Source organism: Nematolebias whitei, chromosome 1 (genome assembly GCF_014905685.2).
Source record: "Nematolebias whitei isolate Nwh7 chromosome 1, NemWhi1, whole genome shotgun sequence".
NCBI lineage: Eukaryota > Metazoa > Chordata > Actinopteri > Cyprinodontiformes > Rivulidae > Nematolebias > Nematolebias whitei.
Genome location: NC_056498.1, coordinates 65,978,865 through 65,997,780, shown reverse-complemented (window position 1 = coordinate 65,997,780; position 18,916 = coordinate 65,978,865). Strand labels below are relative to the sequence as shown.

Below are 18,916 nucleotides of genomic sequence, written 5' to 3'. Positions count from 1 at the left end.
AAGGGTGTTTTTAAACAGCAGTTTAAGGAATATTCCAAATTTTGTAATTATTGGATGAAAAAACAAATATTTGGGCACACTGATACAGCACTCAGAATAAACATTAATAATGTTGATTATCTCGGGGTTTTTTTTAAAGAAAGCAACTGGACATCTTTTGTTTTTTGAAGGTGAAACCCCTTCAGTTTTAACAGATTGTCAGGAATTTAAATGTTATAAAATGCTGTTGGGACATAATTGTAGAGTTGTTCAGGCAATGTGTGTCACTAACCAACCCACCCACCCTGAGTCATTGTCACCTGTGACTTAATGCGACAAAGTGAAGAGTCAACTTGTCTGCTGGCTTCCTTAGATAGAGAACTTTACTAAATGGCTTTTATGTATGTGAATGTTCCTGTAAAGTGCACTGAGACAACTTTGTTGTGATTTGGCGCTATATAAATAAACTGAATTTAACATCACCAACATGTACCATATTTTTCGCCATATAAGTCACACCTTTTTGCATAAATTTGCAAGTCCTGCAACTTATACACCGAAGTGACTAATATACGTTTTTTTCTTTCCTCATAGTTATAACCCAATTTTTGGCTGAGAGCTGACGATTTCCTTCATTCAGACAAGGAAAATATTGAACACTAACATTTTCAGCTGCCAGAGGACCTTCGAGCATTATGGCAAGCCATGTGTCTCATTAATAGTCAAAAGTGGCTATTAATGAGACACTTGGTTTGCCATACCAAGCCACCTTTGTCTTGCTCCAGAACTCCTGGAGCAAACGTCAAATCAGTTGCATTTCGCCGCACAGCCCAGACAAAATGCAGATGATTTGACCATTAAAGTGCATTTATTAAGGAAAAGTTCACCTGAGACACACCTTTACTATAATGTTGAGCAAACAAATAATTGTTTTTAGGTGTTAATCTTATTAAATTCTTGTTAAAGTCCTCCTGTGCATGCTCCCATGGCCACCATTTGGCAGCCAATCGATTTTTGGCACAACACCGGCCCACATTTCCAGGTGGTCTGTGATGACGCATAATAGATGAGACTTATACGGTCAAGTGACTTATTTATGTTTTTTTCCACTTTAATAGACATTTTTGGACTCATGTGACTTATAAGGCGGTGCGACATGTACAGCGGCAAGTACGATAACATTTCCTGACATGTTCCAACATTTGATGAGTTGTATTAGGAGAAAATTCACAATCTAATGTATTTGCAAAAAAAAAACATAAAAATTTGTACACAGGATAGTTATACATCACTATTTATGTCCTGAAATTATTTGTATTATTGCAATAAAAACAAATAAAAGGACTGAAACAAGTCTGTGTACACGCAGATCCATAGTAAAAATACATCCACTTCTGCATATTTCTGAAACCGCTGCTGATGTGCAGGAAATATTTTTATTTTGGTGTGATACTAGACCTTCATGCCCTGCAAGCCAAGTCCTTGTTTTGGGGGGGCACAGATAAAAGAGCAGTCCGATCAATCACAATGCTGATGCTCATACATCCCGTCAGGGGTGAAGGTTCTGCTCAGTGGCCCGCAACTACATCAATCTGTGTGACAGTAAGTGTGTTTGTATGTGCAAGTGTGTATGTTTTTAACCAGTCACCCAACTCCTCCCCTTTTCTTTCTTTGGTTCAGCCCTAATCTCACCCCCCACCCTTCAATCTCACCTCATGACAGGATGACAGCCCACTCTGCCCTATCAAAGCTCAACACGCAGCCAGCGTACGGCCTGCTGAGGTAGCCGTCAATCCCCCTGCAGGACTTTTGGCCCACTGGGTCATTCCTGTGAAATGCCTCACCCTCATCATTTTGTTTTCTACATGTGCCTTTCTCTTTCATTCCCCACCCAAGGGTCCTCTCCTCCACCCTTGCCACTCTGAACTATTCATGTGCATATATATGCTGTCAACCAGAGATAAAATAAATGCACCCTTCAAAGAAGATCCCAAAGAAGGGTTGAGACAATGGAGTCAATCAGTGTAGACATGCGCAAAGAAATTCAAACATTTGTATTAAAATTACACAAGTGCTGAATTTAAGGAAGTCCTCCATTTTAAAGCAAAAAGGAATAAATGGTGATAGCCACTAAGATTATTGTTTTATGTTGTGCATGTGTAAACCAACAACTAGCAAACTTGACTTTTTGGTACTGCTGTATTTATACTAAAATGCATAAAAAATTTGATCAAAAATAGTATAATTTTTGCTAAATATAATATAAATTGGTATTATATATATGCCAATTTATGCACATTTCTGTCCAAAGTCAAAATTACGTTTAAAATGTTTGTTCATATAGATGGTGATAAATAAAGCCTAAGATTATTACTGGCCACTAGTTGCAACATATTTCAGTGACTTTGGGTATAACCTGCTGCCAAGAAAGGTGGGCAGTCGTGTAATTGCTCGTCTGTGTATGTGCATGTTTGTCTGTTAGCAAAATGCCTTATGAACAACAGGACACATTTCAGTAAAACTATCAGACCATAATCAGTGAATGTAAACTACAACTGATTAACTTTTGGATGGGAACCTAACTCAAGATGGCAGCCACAACTAAAACAATAAAATGGTTTTAACTGCCATTTTTAATGATACAGTATTCCCTCGCTACTTCGCAGTTTGACTTTTGCGGACTCGATTTTTCAACATAAGTTGAACAACACATGATTGTCAACTTTAATATTACTCACTACTCACGTGATTAGGACGGTACGGGATAAAAAGTTAACGGGAGCGGACAGGAGCAGGAACCAACCAATACGACAAAAACCAAAAAATAATACTTGGGACAGGTGCCGCCATTTTGTAGTTTTCTTTCAATAAGCCTATAATGTAATACAAGTCAAAAAAACTACACGGCCCAGAAGCTAACAGTGCTTCAGGCTGCTGCTTTCTGCCGAAATGGCAGCAATGGAGGGAAAGTTTTGCAACGCAAAGTCAGAAGTAAGGATCTATCTATTAAGCTCACAGAACAGGCAGGAAAGATGAAAATAATCCTGAAGCTTCCTGAAGCTCAATTATCCTCGAGCACATCAACCTGGATGGGGCGGTGGACTTCGTGATGCTGTAGGGTAGGACTGCTGAACCGGAACTGAGCCCAACCGGAACAGAGCTGGTGAATACCCATATAAAATTTTGCTGTACTGTACAGTACATATACTTACGTTGATAAAAATTACATAGGTTTAACAGTTTAGAGCATTGCAAGAGTGTGGGAAGGGTTTACAAAGCCTTAAAACAGGGTTTCTAAAACTTTTTGGGTTCAGTGACCCCTTATAGGGGAGAAAAAGTTTCAGGAACCCCCTCATAACCCTCGTGTTTATTAAAGAATTGTCTGCAATTTGTTTGATGTTTGTTTGTTTTCTGTAATGCAATGGAAATATTTATGTAACAAATATTTTAAGACCTGTTCTTTAATAGTGTTAATACAATTTTTATACTTTTAAACATGGGGTATTTTTCATACAAGACACAATTAATTAACAACATTTTTAATTTCAACTTCCAAAAATTTCAGTTTTGAGAAAATTAACAGAATCAAAAACCCACTTTAAAACTACCTATTCACATAATGAACATAATAAATGTACTGGCACTTCTTCCAATTATTACAGAACACTCTTTACATGAAACTGAACAGAATCATAACAGCAGTAGTCAGACCAAGTAACAGAGCTTCATTTGTAAACGGATTGATGACGGAACGCATATTAGAGCTGTCATTTCTAACCCGAACGTGGAGCCCGGCCCTGCCCAACCCGGATTCGGACTGGGCCGGTCCATAATAATGTGCTTATTAACATGCGGGCCGGGTCGGGCTTTTGATTGCGTCAGCGGACGCGAACGACCCAAACAGGTGAGATCACAAAAAATCCGACATGTCAGAGCAGGGTCCATTGCAGGCAGAAGCAGGGGAAGCATGTAATGCACTTTGACGGCTGCCCCCTTCATTCCGCCGTGTGCGTCCGCCGACTGTTAATAACTATATAAGCAGTCAAAGCTTAATTAAAAATGTTGGGGGGGGGGGGGGGGGTTGGGGGGGGTCGGGTTCAAACCTGAAATTATTGTTAATTCGCCGGATCGGGTGGGATTTGGAAATGATGGCTACGGGCTGGGACCGGGTCGGATTTTTTGGAACCGAATGCAAGTTTATAGCGGGCGGGCAGATTGGGGTGCGGGGTCTGGGGGTCCTCCCCCAGAAATTTTTGAACAAAGTAGTTGTGGTTTCCTGCATTGTGGTGTATTTTAACAAGTTGTTAAACATCTACTTACTTGTAAAAAAATTAATTCATTAAAAGATATATATATATATTTTTGCAGACCCCAAAGCATTGGCTCGCGAACCCCAGGGGGTCCATGGACCCCAGTTTGAGAACCGCTGCCATAAATACTCAAATAAATATAGCGTTCCTACTTTGCGGTTTTCACCTATCGTGGTGATGAGTGGAACGTAACTCCCACGATAATAGAGGGACGATAATGTTGAGCTAAAAGTTTGGTGTGTTGGAAGCTGGGTGTCATCCTCAACACATACCCCATGCACTAACAGATTGTACAGCATCTTTGTTTAAAACTTTGGCATGCAAGTGGCAATTAGCTTTCCTTCAAGAAATAAAGTTGTGCTACTTTTATTATATTGTGTTTTTTTTTTGTGTTTTTTTTTTTTTTTGGGGGGGGGGGGGGGTTGCACCTGCTTAAGATTCTACATTGAGCTGTATTTCTGTTAAAATAATTATTTTGTGTCATTTAATTTTTACTTATTTCAGGAACTTTAACATATTTGCATTTAAGGGTTTCATCATTACATCAAAATGAAGAATTTTAACTTGACTGTCATAGTTTCTCATAGTTGATAAATATCAAAACAGCATCAAAATCAAAAACAGAAATAAAAATATATGAATTAAATACATTTATAAAAGGATTTTCTCCAACAGTATTTACATCTTCCTGTTTGTTATTTACATCCAAGAACATCTTTTTTTGAGCCACATCCACCATTTATTTTTATATAAACTGTTTTTATGCAATACAACAACTTTGAATTCGAAATTTTGCATTTAACTCACTTTGGAAAAAACTAATTGGCTAAGAGATGCTTACAAAAACCACAAAAACTAATTAGACTGTGCATTTGATAAAAACAAATATAATTCCTACCTGCAACATCCCGTACCCTTCATTTTCAATTGTCCCCTCACAAGTGATATGCAGACGAGTCAGCTGAGTCCGAGAACTTACCAAAAAAAAAAAAAATTATGGACATTCTCTTAGATAAGGACTACTAGCACATTTGGATCAAAGCCTGTTATGACAACCAGTGATTACCTTTCCCAGTTCGCTGGATGGTTAAGAGTTTGTCTTGTGAATGTAACAAGACCACAGGGTCCTTCAAAAACAAACAATTACAGGTTACATCGTTTTTAAAGCTTTCAACAGAAATAACCAAAAACGTGACATTTTAGAGCTTACTAGTCTGAGTTACTCTTCTGAAGTAACACAACAGAGTTTTCAACTTCTCAATTTTTCTGGTTGAGGAATCTTCAAATAACCTGAAAAAGAAAGAAAGCAGGAACTTGAATTCATTTTAGAGCTTAAAAAGCTTCTACATAATATAAAAAATTGAATTAAAAAAAAGTTTAAATTAAAAAAAGCTATACATAAAACTAGGCTTTATGCTTCAGTAGATGAAATGCATGTTTGTTTCACTCAGTTATCTATAACTCACTGCACAACCAGGCTACAGCAACATGAGTGAAGTCGAGCTTTCTAACTGGCATGATGTTTCTTCCATCTCCCTACAATGTCGATGCCTGAGGCCCTGTCTCAGCTCTTTAAAGTTACTAAAAAGTAGGCTGGAAGAACAAGGAGAGTGCTGGATGGGCAGCTTAAATCACCCCATACTGACCCACTCCTTCCAGTAAAAGCAACCTAAGCTGATGACTAATTACAGTTCAGCATTCATCTTTGCCTCCCACTGCTTTCTGCCCAGTTCAGTAAAGAATTAAAACAAGGGGATCCAATCAAATTAGAAATTTTAGTGCACTAAAAGCAATTCCTAAAATAAAAAAAATAAAAAAACTGTATTCATCAAAGCAAGTCCTACATATGAAATATGCTTTACTGCCCTTTTTAAGCTTGTTAAAAAGTAATTTAACGAATGCTGTGAGAACTTTCCCAACCCACTGCAACCTTTGGTGTCAGTTTGGTGAGAGGGGCAACAATCCTGTGTGACCCTAAAACCAGAGATTAATCAAGGCAGGATTACAAGTACAGCTGTAAATCATACCATGGATTAAAAAAAAGAAACTAACTACATTACATGTTCATAAAATAAGGTGACAATCTAATTAAATATTAATTTCAATTATGAACGAAATTTAAAAAAGTCACCTAAAGGGAAAAAAATTGTTTTTTGGTTGGTTCTTCTCCATCATTCACTTATATACTACATAAAATCGACAAGGAGACTATGTTTTTGACTGTTTATACTCTATTAAAAAATGTTTTTCAAGTGAACGTGACCATTTCATAATGATTCAAAGACAAAAGAATTAAGCTTTCCTTGTTGACTGTTAAACAAGATCTGTTTAGTCTTCTTCTCAAACAGCAGAAAACACGATCTAAAGAAGTCTCCTGCCTTCTGTGTTGCTCCTTGAATCCATCCATCACTTAACAGAGGACAAACCTCGACACTTTTGTCAAAACAGCAATCAGCAGATTGCTTGCTGCCCTGCTTGTCCAAGACAGAGAGTTACTGTAGCCAATAAGCAAAGTGACGGACACTCCCTCAATTACAGAGAGAAAGGGAGGACTGGTAACGATCCAGGACCCATTTTAGACTGCAGCGCTTGTCTTGTTTCATCTTCTCAGACACCGTCGCTCTTTCCTGTATTTTGCTGCAGGCAGAAATCCTGAAAACAGGCTCTCGTGAGTCTGAAAAGGCCAACTTTGCAACTGAATCAATGTTTACATTAATGCAGCATCCTTACATTAATGCAGCATCCTTACATTTAACACACCGATAGTAAAAGATAAAATAAAAGATGTGTGTTGGGGAGACAAATCGCATATCAATGAGACGATGCAATTCAAAAGAATTTACACGCCTTAATACCAAGTAAGCGAATGTTTGTTAAAAATTAGACAGTGGTTCTGAATTATTAAAATTTAAAAATGCTTTTTTTTTTTTAAATCCACTTTTGATACATATTTACATTCTTCAGGCAGGATCACCCCATTTACCCCAAGGTTTTACTAAAATATCAACTTCAGTCATAAAACAACAACTGGAAGGTACAGGCAGAAAAAAAAAGATACGTCCAACAAAAACTGGAGAAAATTTAATCGAGATTATATCTAGATATCAAGAAAAAGTGACAGTTGTAACAGAATATTACTGTTCAAAAATACAGCAGTGAATCTGCTAACCACAATTAATTGTTCTGTTAATAATCTAACCTCAACATAAATTCTCCCTGGCTTTTAGCACAGACTGAATTTGCTCTGTATAGTTTTTATTGCTTTTATTTATCATAATGTTTTAACAATAGTTTTATTTTTATGTGTTTAAATTTTCTTGATCGTATGTATAGAGCACTTTGTTGCAGCTGTGGTTGTTTTAAAGGGCTTTATAAATAAAGTATTATGATTATGATTATTATTATTATTATAAAAATGTATCTGTCTTATTTGAGCTTTCATCAGCAACAGCTCATCGAAACATTTATTCAGACTCCGTCTGTGATTGAAAGACAGATTCTCTTATTGGCAATTCTAATTTTAATTTGCAGTGGGTCCTAATCTAAGTGTTTGGAAACAAAATTCAAAGATTATGTTTTACATATGTTTTACATAAAAAAGGTATAAAGTTTAAAGGTGTATTTAAGGTTTAGCTGTTTGACTTCGCTAAAACAAAATACTATTTTTGCTCAACAAAATGTTGCTCTTTACATCATCTCTTTTCTTTATGCAAGCTGACCAGAAAATAACAACTTTATTAAAGTATTTAAAAAATAAAATGAAGTTAATATTAGCAGGTATAATTTATTTTTTTATTCAAATGTACGTCCTGTTTACCCCTAAACAAATGTAAAGATAAACCAGGTAAGTATTCAGATAAGCCAAGTGATTGCATAGCATTTATTTACTTATAAGAAATCGGTAAAAAAAGTCAACATGTATATTAAATTACTTGTTTATGTGACTTGTCTGTTTTTCTTTTTACAGTTAAGTGATATTTTCATACATTTGTGCCTTGTAGCACAAATGGGACTGTAGTGAGTGGTTTGACCATAGCAAACAACGAGTTCTTCATCAATGTTGGCAAATCTCTTTTGATTTTTTCATTATCTGCATGTCAGTGTAGCAAATAAAAGTTTCTGGAAATCTTAATCCTAAAAGTTTTCCAAAAACTCTGTTGTTTATGACCTAAAACTAAATTTAAAACTGAATAACCCGTCCTTTATATGTCAGAATAAAGCATTCATGAGCCAATAGATCTACATGACAAAACATGTTTTGGTGCAGATTTAGGTCAAATACTGTATACTGTATACTGTATACATACTGTACAAATATTCTCCTAATACTGAAATTCAAATATAATGACAGTAAAAGTTCTGTATGTCCATTTCAACAGCTGTAACTTCTCTTGTTTAGTTTTAACTACACAGGTACAAACATCCTCTCTTCCGCCTCAAATGACCACAAGGTTATGAGAAGTCAGTTCACTGAATCATCTCAAACCCAGCCGGTCAAGGCAGATGGCCGCTTGTCCTGAGCCAGGTTCTGCTGGAGGTTTCTTCCTGTTAAAGGGAGTTTTTCCTTTCCACTGTTGCCATTGTGTTTGCTCAGGAAGGGAGACTGCGACAAAGTGAAAATTCAACGTGTCTGCTGGCCTCCTTAGATAGAGAACTTTACTAATTGGCTTTTCTGTGTATGTGAATGTTCCTGTAAATCTGAGGCAACTTTGTTGTGATTTGGTGATATATAAATAAACTGAATTGAATCAACTGGTTTCAATTAGCTATCTTATGCTTTACCAACAACTGAGTGACTTGAGTTAATAAAAATAAAAATCAATAACTGGAAAACACCTACTTCAACATTCTTTCCACATACAAGGCATAAAGAGAATACAAGTTCTCAGCCTACAGCTCCCTCACAAAAACTTTTCATTTTCTTAGAAAGCTGCAGCACATCTTTGCAAATCATTTGAATAAAAACGCATGCATGGCATAACGTTTTGTTTATAAGCCAGATTAAACTATTTTATAATATTAATAATCATTGAATGCAAGCATCAAATAAAACCTAAACTTGATATTAAACTTACCCTAACAAAACAGGCAAAAGGTGATAAAAAAAAAAATTATTATTTATTAGCCCTTTTCAAGGAGGTAGCGCCCCCCAATGGAAATCTGGGTTTTTAAATTGACAGGATCAATCAAAACAAGGCACTTCTACAACACCAAAGAAAAAAATTAAATCAGGAAAAGTATATTTAGATTTCTATATATTTGATTAATAGTTACAAATTCATGCTTCAAGTGAAAACAATAACTTTATTCTGTTTCAATGCAATAAAACGAGCAAAAGACAGCAAAAACTGTCAGCAACAAACTCCTCTTTCTCCTGTTTTAAAGAAAACGGTTGAGTAAGAGGCAGGAAGTGTTTGGTGTATTTATAGATTCTCTGCATCAGCGCACTGGTACCTGTAGAAGTTGATCTCAGGGTAATTGCAATACTCCGACTTGCGGGAGTTGCGTCGTGGGAATGTGCAGAAGAAGGCGTTGGCCAAAAGACAGGCTATTTGCTCCTGAGACAGAGTCAGGGAATGGTTCATGCCCGACTTGAGTAAAGGGATTGGCTAGAAGGAGAAACAAAAAGACAAAAAATTGTACAGCGTCAAAGATAAGAGACACAACCTGAAAGGCTAAATATTACATAGACAATGTTAAGGTGATTAACAAACATGCAGGGTTTTGTGGGTTTAGTACTGTACTGTAGGTTGCAGGGCTAATGAGGGAAGAAAATTAGTTTAGCGATCTAGCAAACAGGAGATAAGGAGGGTTCCATTAGGAAAATGGGTGGTAGTAATTAAGGTTCCGGTTCTCTTGCTCCCCGTCAGGTTTGTTCAACCAGACACATGGGGCTCATCCATCTTCACTGATTAGGACTAAAGAGTCTCCCAAGGCTGCCCAGTTGGCAGATCAATACAAGCTCTAATAACACACACATAAACATTAGCCTTCACACTTACAACCACAGAGAATCTGAAAACGTCATGGTGAAAAATATATTCATTATTTCAAAGAATAAATCTGTAACAAAAATCTGCTAGGGATGATTTGTTTTTTTTTCTTCCAGAAGTGGGAGGTGAATTCAGTCAATTGAATTAAACTCAAGACTCTGACATAGATAATGTCATTACAAAAATACCAATCTTGTAAATTTTATACTGCTGTAATTAATGACAGGATGAAAACAAAGACAAATGGAGATGACATTTACGAGGAGGACCTGTAGCACGAACCAGTTCCATTTTGTATAAATTAAAGGGGGGAGTAGGTCTGAAGGGATTCAAATCAAACATGGTATCCCAAAACTTGTTCCTAAGTTAAAGGAAATTTATGGTGTAGATTGTTAGTATTCATAATATGTCCAAGTTAACACAGTGAATGCAAGAACTAAGCAGGTTTCCTGAAATGCTCAAGCATAATACCTAAAACGAATAAAAACAAAAGACCACCATTTTTTTTTTTTGCTTCTTTTCTAATAAAAGATGCACTTAATATAAAAATGAGCCATTCATTATGAGTCACTCTTAACTAATCAGTTGAATCTGTACAGTCCATCATTTAAAACCTCCTCTCTGGTTATTATACCACACTATACATTATTTTGTCATTCGTTTATTCAACCTTTATTTAGACAGATTAATCCCATTGAGCCTCGGGGACTCATTTACAAGAGAGACCTAAATTTTAATAAAGAGTGATGACAACAGCGGACAACAAAAACAATAATAGACGATCATAAAGGATGCGTAATTTATTTTATTTTTTTATAAACAAGTGAAAATAAAAAGGTAATTAAAAATGATAATTAAAAGGAAAAGTAGTGAAAAAACAGCTAGGTTGTAAGGCAGTGTAGAAAACTAAAAACAAGAATATGCTGCATTGGTTTTTGCCATGAACTTAGAAGATTCTTAAAGACACTTAGAGAGGTCAAGGTCGAGAGCTTCAGATCTTTTTGCAAGATATTCCAGGAAACAGGAGCGAAGTAGGAGAAGACCCTTTTGCCTAGTTCAGTCCTCATTGAGGGAACACTGCATGTAACAATGTCCTGAGAGCGCACGCTGTAGCTGCACTCACGCAGTGACATAATACACAATTATCCCTGGCAGAACTTCAGCAGGCGGTAATCATTGGCCCTGTGCTTGGGTGTTTCCAAGACTGGTTTACTTGTTTGTTTAAGGTTTTGTTAACACTTACATGGCCCAATTGCAAAAATATATAAAACCATTGTATTCTACAACAGTGATTACCTCTTAAGAGCACCTGGGACTATAATGTTGGGTGTTGATCTTTAATGGCAGAATCAAGCTAACAGTTACTCGGAACAGAGACAAAAAAGCAAATAACTCATCCCAAAATGGTTCAGTGGTTTGAGTAAACTTTACATAAAATATTTTAGAAATTGTCACTTTCACATAAGGTAGATGCTTGTTTTTTATGGGTTTTTTTTACAATTTTCTCAACTAAATGCATTGTAGGAAGGTCATCTATACTTCAGCTCAGAAGCTACAACTACCAATAACCTATTCTTATTTAAAAAAATTCTAGATGTTTGGTTTTAGAATTAAGCAGGTAAATGGGTGGGTGTGGCCAAGTGGTTAGAGCAGTCGTCCTCCAATGTGAGAGATGGGGGTTCGAATCCACCAGCAGTCTCATGCTGAAGTGTCCCTGGGCAATACACTGAACCCCTTATCGCCTCTGATGTGTGTCCCATCAGCGTATGAATGTGATAAAGCACTGATTAGTCTCTTTAAAATGATTTGTTCAACTAGCTTGTAGAGATCTAGTAGAGTGATGTATGAATGGGTGAATGAGGACACAGCTTGTAGTGTAAAGCGCTTTGAGTGTTGATAAGAAAGAAAGGCCCTATACAAGTACAGTCCATTTAGTCCTTTTAAATAAAAATGCCTGAGACATTTCAGACTTTGAATCAAAGTTTGTGTTCATGCTCTTTGCACTAAACTCCTGAGATGTTACTTTAGACTTTGGGTTAACTTCAGTGACTGTCATCAAACAGTCCTTTCTGCTGGAACAGGAGCTATAGTCAGTCATGGTGATTATTACAAAGATGTCAACACCTACTGAACAAAAACTGTACAGGAGGACAAAACTGAACTCTTACCATTGTGCAGAGGCGAGGAGCACTCAAAGCCAGGTCCACCAAAGCCGGTAGTACATTGTCAAATAGGTGCTGTACCTCACAGTGCTCAAGATACTGTAGAGAAGGCAAAACCAAGTTTTTTTTTTTTATTTCCCCTCGATGTGATGAACTGGAGCTGGATGTGTGTCTTACACCACAGCATTGAAGCAAGCAGAACTACTAATTGCAGACATTTGTGTAACTACTCTCCAAAAGAAATATTACAATTAATGATTCAGGAGTAATAAATCCTTATCCTCTTGATAAAAGAGTCAGTTCTCCAAGTCAAATGAATTTGAAAAAACAAATTATAACAATATACAATTTAATCAATTGTGTTTTAAAACTTTTTTTGTTTGTTGGTTTGTACATTTTGAATCTCTAGTTTTCCCATATACAGTGTGGACTAATTAACATTTTCAGTATGTATAAATACATGATAACATTTTAATATTTATGAAAAAATGTTAAAATAGAGGCATGGTAATAGATTTAACCAAAAATGTCAGTTTTTCTATTTCTTTTGCGTTAGTAGGATGAAAAGCAGATGTTGCTGGTTTTTGAGTAAAAGCTTATCTTTTAAACATATAACAATTAATGGGATGCCCTCCCAAGCAACAAAACCCAAGTTCACGTGAAGGCAGTGAAGGTGTACTCTGTACTGCTGTTAAAAAAAAAAAAAAGTGATGTTTCACATCTCAGATATCACAATCCAAACATTTGTAAGATGGAAAAAAAAAATGCAGCAGAGCCACTCACTGCACAGAACCGTATTCAGAAGAAAACTACTATCAATCTGGGAAAGAGCTCAGCGCGACCGAGGCATCCATACGTCAGATGCAGCTTACCTCAGCATCCACGGGCAATTCCCTCTAAAATAAACACCCAGGTTTTTCATCATACACCCAGATTTACAGCACAATCATTTATGAGTGTATTGGCTTCGAATGTCACGGTCATCAATCACTTGCCTCATTTTATCAAGGTAAGCAGGGGAGCTGGTGCTGATTAAATGGACCTTCTGGAGCAAATGCAAATGACCAATTGTGGGAAGAGTGGCAGGCGGGTTGGATTTTCAAGAGGAAGTCCTCTGCGGTTGACTTGGCTTGGAACATTTATATGGCTGCAGAGCAGGTCTGACTAAATGCTGTCAGAAGTAATGAGCTGGCAGACATCATAAAGTGCTCCAGTGGGACTAATAGATAGTTGGTGATGCAGCAGGATGAGGGCAGAAAGATGACAGTACTACATTTTTACAGCTAAAGCAGCAAGTTGGCCTGAGGGTTAAACTACAGAGACAAATTCTACATTTGATGTCAATAAATGTAATACAAGACAGTTCAAATCTAGTGACAGACGAGCAAATTATCTACTCTACATGTTCTGGTTATAGGGAACGATCACTTTTCTGGCAGCTGAAACTTCACAACTTTATATTTAAAGGTTTAATTTAGAGGTTTTCCAGTGCACTTTCTAGCAAACGGAAATTTTATACAGTCAGTTAATCAAAGTGATGAAAGTGAGAGCATTCAGCTGTGGTTTTGTCTTGGCGCTGAATGTTTTTAGATAAGAGCAACATCACTTATTCTTGGACTGTGATCCTGCTCAACCTTCACACATTCATCAGAAAATGACACGGTGACAGTTTCATTCGGCTGAGGGGGAAACACTAAGATGATTTACAGACAAGACATAATTTGGATAACTTTTTTTCTCTCCTATTGCTATTACACACAGAGTGGAGTGTCAATCATAGGCCCAGGGGCAAATGTGCAGCCGCACAATTACCCCTCGAGCTCCCAAAATGTCGCTCAAAATGTAACTAGCATAATATTGAGAAAGAAACGGCTTCAGCAAAGGTCTTGTCAATGCAGCTTCTTCCCAGACTCGTGTAGTCCCATCTCATTACTGGTTTTGTTTTGGGTTTTAACATTTTTCATACGGAGGCCGTTCAAAACGGCAACATTTGAACATCGAATATTTGAACAATATTTTAAAACTTTAACTTGGGACAGTGTTTTCATGGTTCATTATTGTAATTATTATTTCATCACGTCATAACTAAATATTCTCAATGTTCTATAAAACCTATCGCATGCAGATGATTTTAAAACGGAAATAAAAAACATACTAAATCTAAAGTAAAGCAGAGGTAAAGTTGCAGAGAAACACAGGGTGCAGGCGCACACTTGAACAAACAAAAACACCTGATGAAACAGCCACAACCAGAAGAGATTTCATTTCTCTTCATGTAAACATGTACTTTTACAAAACACTAGCTTTTATGAATTAAACCTCATAACCTCATAAATCTCTACTAGCACTTTTCCTGGGAGTCAGTTTCTTTTTCAAGTCTTAACTTTAAAAAGCAAAGCAATAAAGAACAAAATGTAAGTAAGCTAGGCTCCGCACGCTGTAAGAGTGGGCAGTAAGATGAGGCTGGAAAGGCAACTCTCTTGATGGCCACTTGGAGTCCTTACAAATTTAATGGGGCCTTTTAATTAAATTGGCTTAAGCTATAAAAAGCCTGGCTTGCTATTGATCTACAAGCTTTCTGCATGACGGTGAAAAATTATTTTGAGAATAAAGAGGAAAAAAAGAGAAATGCTCTCCTTTTAGCTGATAAATTTACAATAGGAGGAGACAGACGTGAGGCCTGTTACCAGAAGTACTGTCTGCTCTCAATTGTGACAAAAGAAATATGATTCTTTATATTTTTATTTCACATAAACTTAAGAGACAACTTACTCAGAAAATTAAAAGTTTAAAACAAACAGGATTTATCAAATGCAGGCCATAATTTGGGGTCTAAAATTTATTTTGATGAGTTGCATGTTCAATTTGCCAAGTATTCTGCGTGTAAATAAACATTTAATGTATTATCAAGCATATTCCAATCCACAACCTTTTGGAAAGTCGTTTACATAAAAAAAGACTGAAAGATTAATTGAAAAAGCTCCAGCAGCTTTTAAATTTTCTTTCTTAAGAGCAAAAACAGTCATTTTCTATTCTTTAACCCCAGTGTGAACATTACTCTAACAGGAATGCGATTACAGTCCCTGACCGTCTGAACAGAGGACAGAAAGCGTGAAGAGGAAGGAGATGTATAAACGAAAACATTCCCCTGGTTCTTCTACAACAGCTGTTGAAGCTATAAGCTGCACTCATCAGTCCTGACTGTACAGTACTCCCCAGCGGCTCTAAACTATTTTGTGGAGACGATACACAGCAGCTTTGAAAATAAGGAAAGCAGACTTCTTTAAAAAGGTCTTTAATAAACTATCTACTTGTTTTTCTATCTTTATAAATTTGAATAATACTAAATACTGAGTATCTACATTAAAAGTTCACGTAATGTCTGCTGAAGTGTGTTTTGTTTTACTTTAAATCTATTGAAATGCAAGCAAAAAAGCCTAAAAATGTATTTCTCAAGTGCTGTTAAAAAACCTTTTTAATATTTTCTAAAAATAAAAGTTATTAATGCCAGTAATATGTAAAGGCAGTATTTTAAGCTTTCTTATCCATATTTTGAACAAAATATACATATAATAATAGAAAATGATGCTTTGAACTACTTGCCTCTGTGCAAAGAAGGTTCAAGGCAGTGAAGTCCCATTTCTTTGCATGGGTCGTGTGGTACCTCAGTATTGCATCCTGAGAAGTAGAAATGAGAGTTATTCATCCATGGTAAATTTATGATTAGAATATTATTTGGCAGCAGATTAAAAAAGGTTCATTAGTATACCCAAAGTGTCAGGCACTCCGATTATGAAGGGTTTTATGCTCAACCTAAAATATAATTGTAAACTCTGCCACCATGTGGTTGATAATGGAATATGTTGCGTTTGAGGGAAAAAATGAACACAAAATCTACCAAAGAGAAAATAAGTTTAAAAGATAAATGTTTTTTTCCATTGTTTCAAACACAAATGACCCGTTTGATAATAATTAAAAAAAGAGAAGTGCTCTCCTTTTAGCTGAGAAATTTACAATAAGAGGAGACAGATGTGAAGCCCGTTATCAGAAGTACTGTCAGCTCTACTGAATTCCACCATAGAAAACTTGACAAAGTCACTTATTCAGTGTTTGAGCACAGAATGTGTCTCGCTGATCATTCTAGAAATCCTTCAAAGCATTTCAGACATGTGCAGCTGCCTTACCCTCACATCCAGGCAACTTTTGAAGCCTCTCTGCAAGGCATTTCGGATTAGCTCCCACCGACTTTGAACACCACCATCCTTCAAGACAGAAAAATAACAAAGTTGCAAGAGCCTCCACAGAATCACATAAAAGAATAAAAACGGTGATACATTTAAAAGCACAGGACTACAAGTTTACCTCGGTCTCCACAGGAAACAGATTCTTCTCAGAGCAGGGCATCTTCACTGACCCTTCATCCCATGCATCTCTGAACTTTGAGGGGTACGGGACGGGGACCTCTCCCTCTCTGAGGAGATCTGTCTGCAACATAAATTAAAGACAAATGCAACACATCTTTACAGATTACTACTGTTTTAAGAGCAGCGGAGTCTCCAATGCCTGTCTGTTGTTAACATCTTGGAAAACTGTGCATCAGATTAATTTTACAAATTCAATTTTTCTTATCATTTGCAAGGTTTTGTTAAAATGCAAAAACAAAGATGACTGTGAATTTGTAAATGGCCAAATTGTCTTAACTTTAAATTTATATGCAATGAAAAAAGCTAAACCGATGTCATGAGTTTAATTCAAACAGAAATCCTATGATTAAATGTATTTATATGATTTTAGGATAAGTTAGGTAGCAGTAATAGTTAAACTGCTGCAGCCACATACAACCACCAGGATGGCTCAGCCCAAGCAATGTCTATAGTTTTATTTTATTTGTGCTGTCCGTGTCCAAACAGTGTTTACACATCGTCTTGTTACAATTACAACACTAGGGTTAATTATTACAATACTCTGTGAACCATGCCCAATCACATCTGCATTCTTGCTCTGACTGCAGCCTTTTCCTCTGCAAATAAAGATCCCCAAAAGAACAAGTGGTTGTTAACTCACCCTGATTGTGACGGAGTGATTAGGCGTTGCTTTCAGGGGAGACAAAGGGGGAGCACACTGCGGTAGTCTGTTGAGCTCATCTATGGGTGTCCCCAACCATCTTTTGTCAAAGTTCTGCATTGGGAAAGAAACTCTGCAAAAAGAAACACAAGCACATGAAACACATTATTGTGCAAAATTAAGAGTAAAGACCATTGTGAAGCAAAATGAAGAGTAACACATGCATTATTTGAGAATTAAAACAATTCTAAGTACCGTTTGAAGCTTGCATCCGTCTGGTGTTCCTTTAGGTCTTGACTAGTACTCATCTTAGATGAGGTACCGCACTCAATCATCTCAACATCCTCACCTTCAGTGTTTACAGCCATAGGATGAACTCCTTCTTTGGCCAAACTTCCAGAGTCAGAATCTTTGACAACCTGCTGAGATTCCACTACCTGAGCCTTTGCAAAGTCAGTGTCTTCTGTGCACGGGCTTTCAGCATCAAGTATGTCTGTAGAGCTGTTGCTAAATGTGTTTTTACATACTGGACTGTCGGGGCTCAGCACCTTTATGTCACTAGGTGTACCTTCAACTTTCCTAGAACTAACACTAAGACAAAGGGTGAGTTTTGGATTTGCAGAACATGCACCAAGGCAGGTTGCTTTAACTGGGTGAGGAGACCCGGGTGAATCAGGTCTCCTAGATTTCTGGCCATTAGAGCTGGGGGTTACAGCTGGATTAATTCTGTTGTCTCCAAGAACAGACTCATCCAGTTCACATGGGGGCTCACAATCCATTGAATTCTGAGAAGCTAAGCTATTGGACATGTCTTCAGTTGGTGGGTGGTCTTCTGGTTTGTTAGACATTTGCGTTGCACAAAAAAGATCCACATTTTCATTTGTTTGGGAAGCATCACTGCTCAAATCCTCTGGCTTGACTTCATCAGCCAAACTGTACAAACAGAGAAAGGTGGAAAACATCAAAAGCAATGCTACACAACAAAATATTGTCTTGAAATCATAGCTATGCAAATCTACTTTTAAAAGGCAATAATCTGATTAGAACAGCACAATTCTCCATTAAAACACCACTAATAACAAAACGATTAGTGTTTACATATGTGCTTTACCTTCTTTGAGAATCCATAGTTGTGTATCTTTGACAGGTGATAAAATTTGAATCCAAGTTAACTGCTAAAAATGAAAATAATGAAATAAATAACACTTAAAGTGTCAGTCAGAGAACATATCAGCAAGCACATTGTAAATATTTCCTTTCTCCCAAAGAAAATCAGGAATGTAACGAAGACCTTTTTGATATTACTGCCACTTTGGCTAGTTTAATTAAGATGGACAGATTTCTGTAAGTATCAAACGTAACATTATTTATACATTTCATAAAGCTCGACAAAACACCAAAAAGTTGA

The 18,916-nt window shown here is 36.7% G+C and overlaps 1 protein-coding gene across 1 annotated transcript in view; it reads right to left on the bottom strand.

The window, feature by feature from the left end:
- parga (poly (ADP-ribose) glycohydrolase a) overlaps positions 1-18,916 on the bottom strand; it is a 42,066-nt gene that overhangs the window by 22,795 nt on the left and 355 nt on the right. The window contains exons 2-12 of the mRNA XM_037686742.1: positions 18,620-18,683; positions 17,764-18,441; positions 17,509-17,641; positions 16,807-16,929; positions 16,629-16,706; positions 16,048-16,122; positions 12,451-12,543; positions 9,744-9,898; positions 5,500-5,579; positions 5,356-5,416; positions 5,188-5,263 (exon numbers count right to left, since the gene is read on the bottom strand). Coding sequence (XP_037542670.1) covers positions 5,188-5,263; positions 5,356-5,416; positions 5,500-5,579; positions 9,744-9,898; positions 12,451-12,543; positions 16,048-16,122; positions 16,629-16,706; positions 16,807-16,929; positions 17,509-17,641; positions 17,764-18,441; positions 18,620-18,636 — 1,569 coding nt within the window. The 5' untranslated portion in view covers positions 18,637-18,683. The remainder of the gene's footprint in view (positions 1-5,187; positions 5,264-5,355; positions 5,417-5,499; positions 5,580-9,743; positions 9,899-12,450; positions 12,544-16,047; positions 16,123-16,628; positions 16,707-16,806; positions 16,930-17,508; positions 17,642-17,763; positions 18,442-18,619; positions 18,684-18,916) is intronic.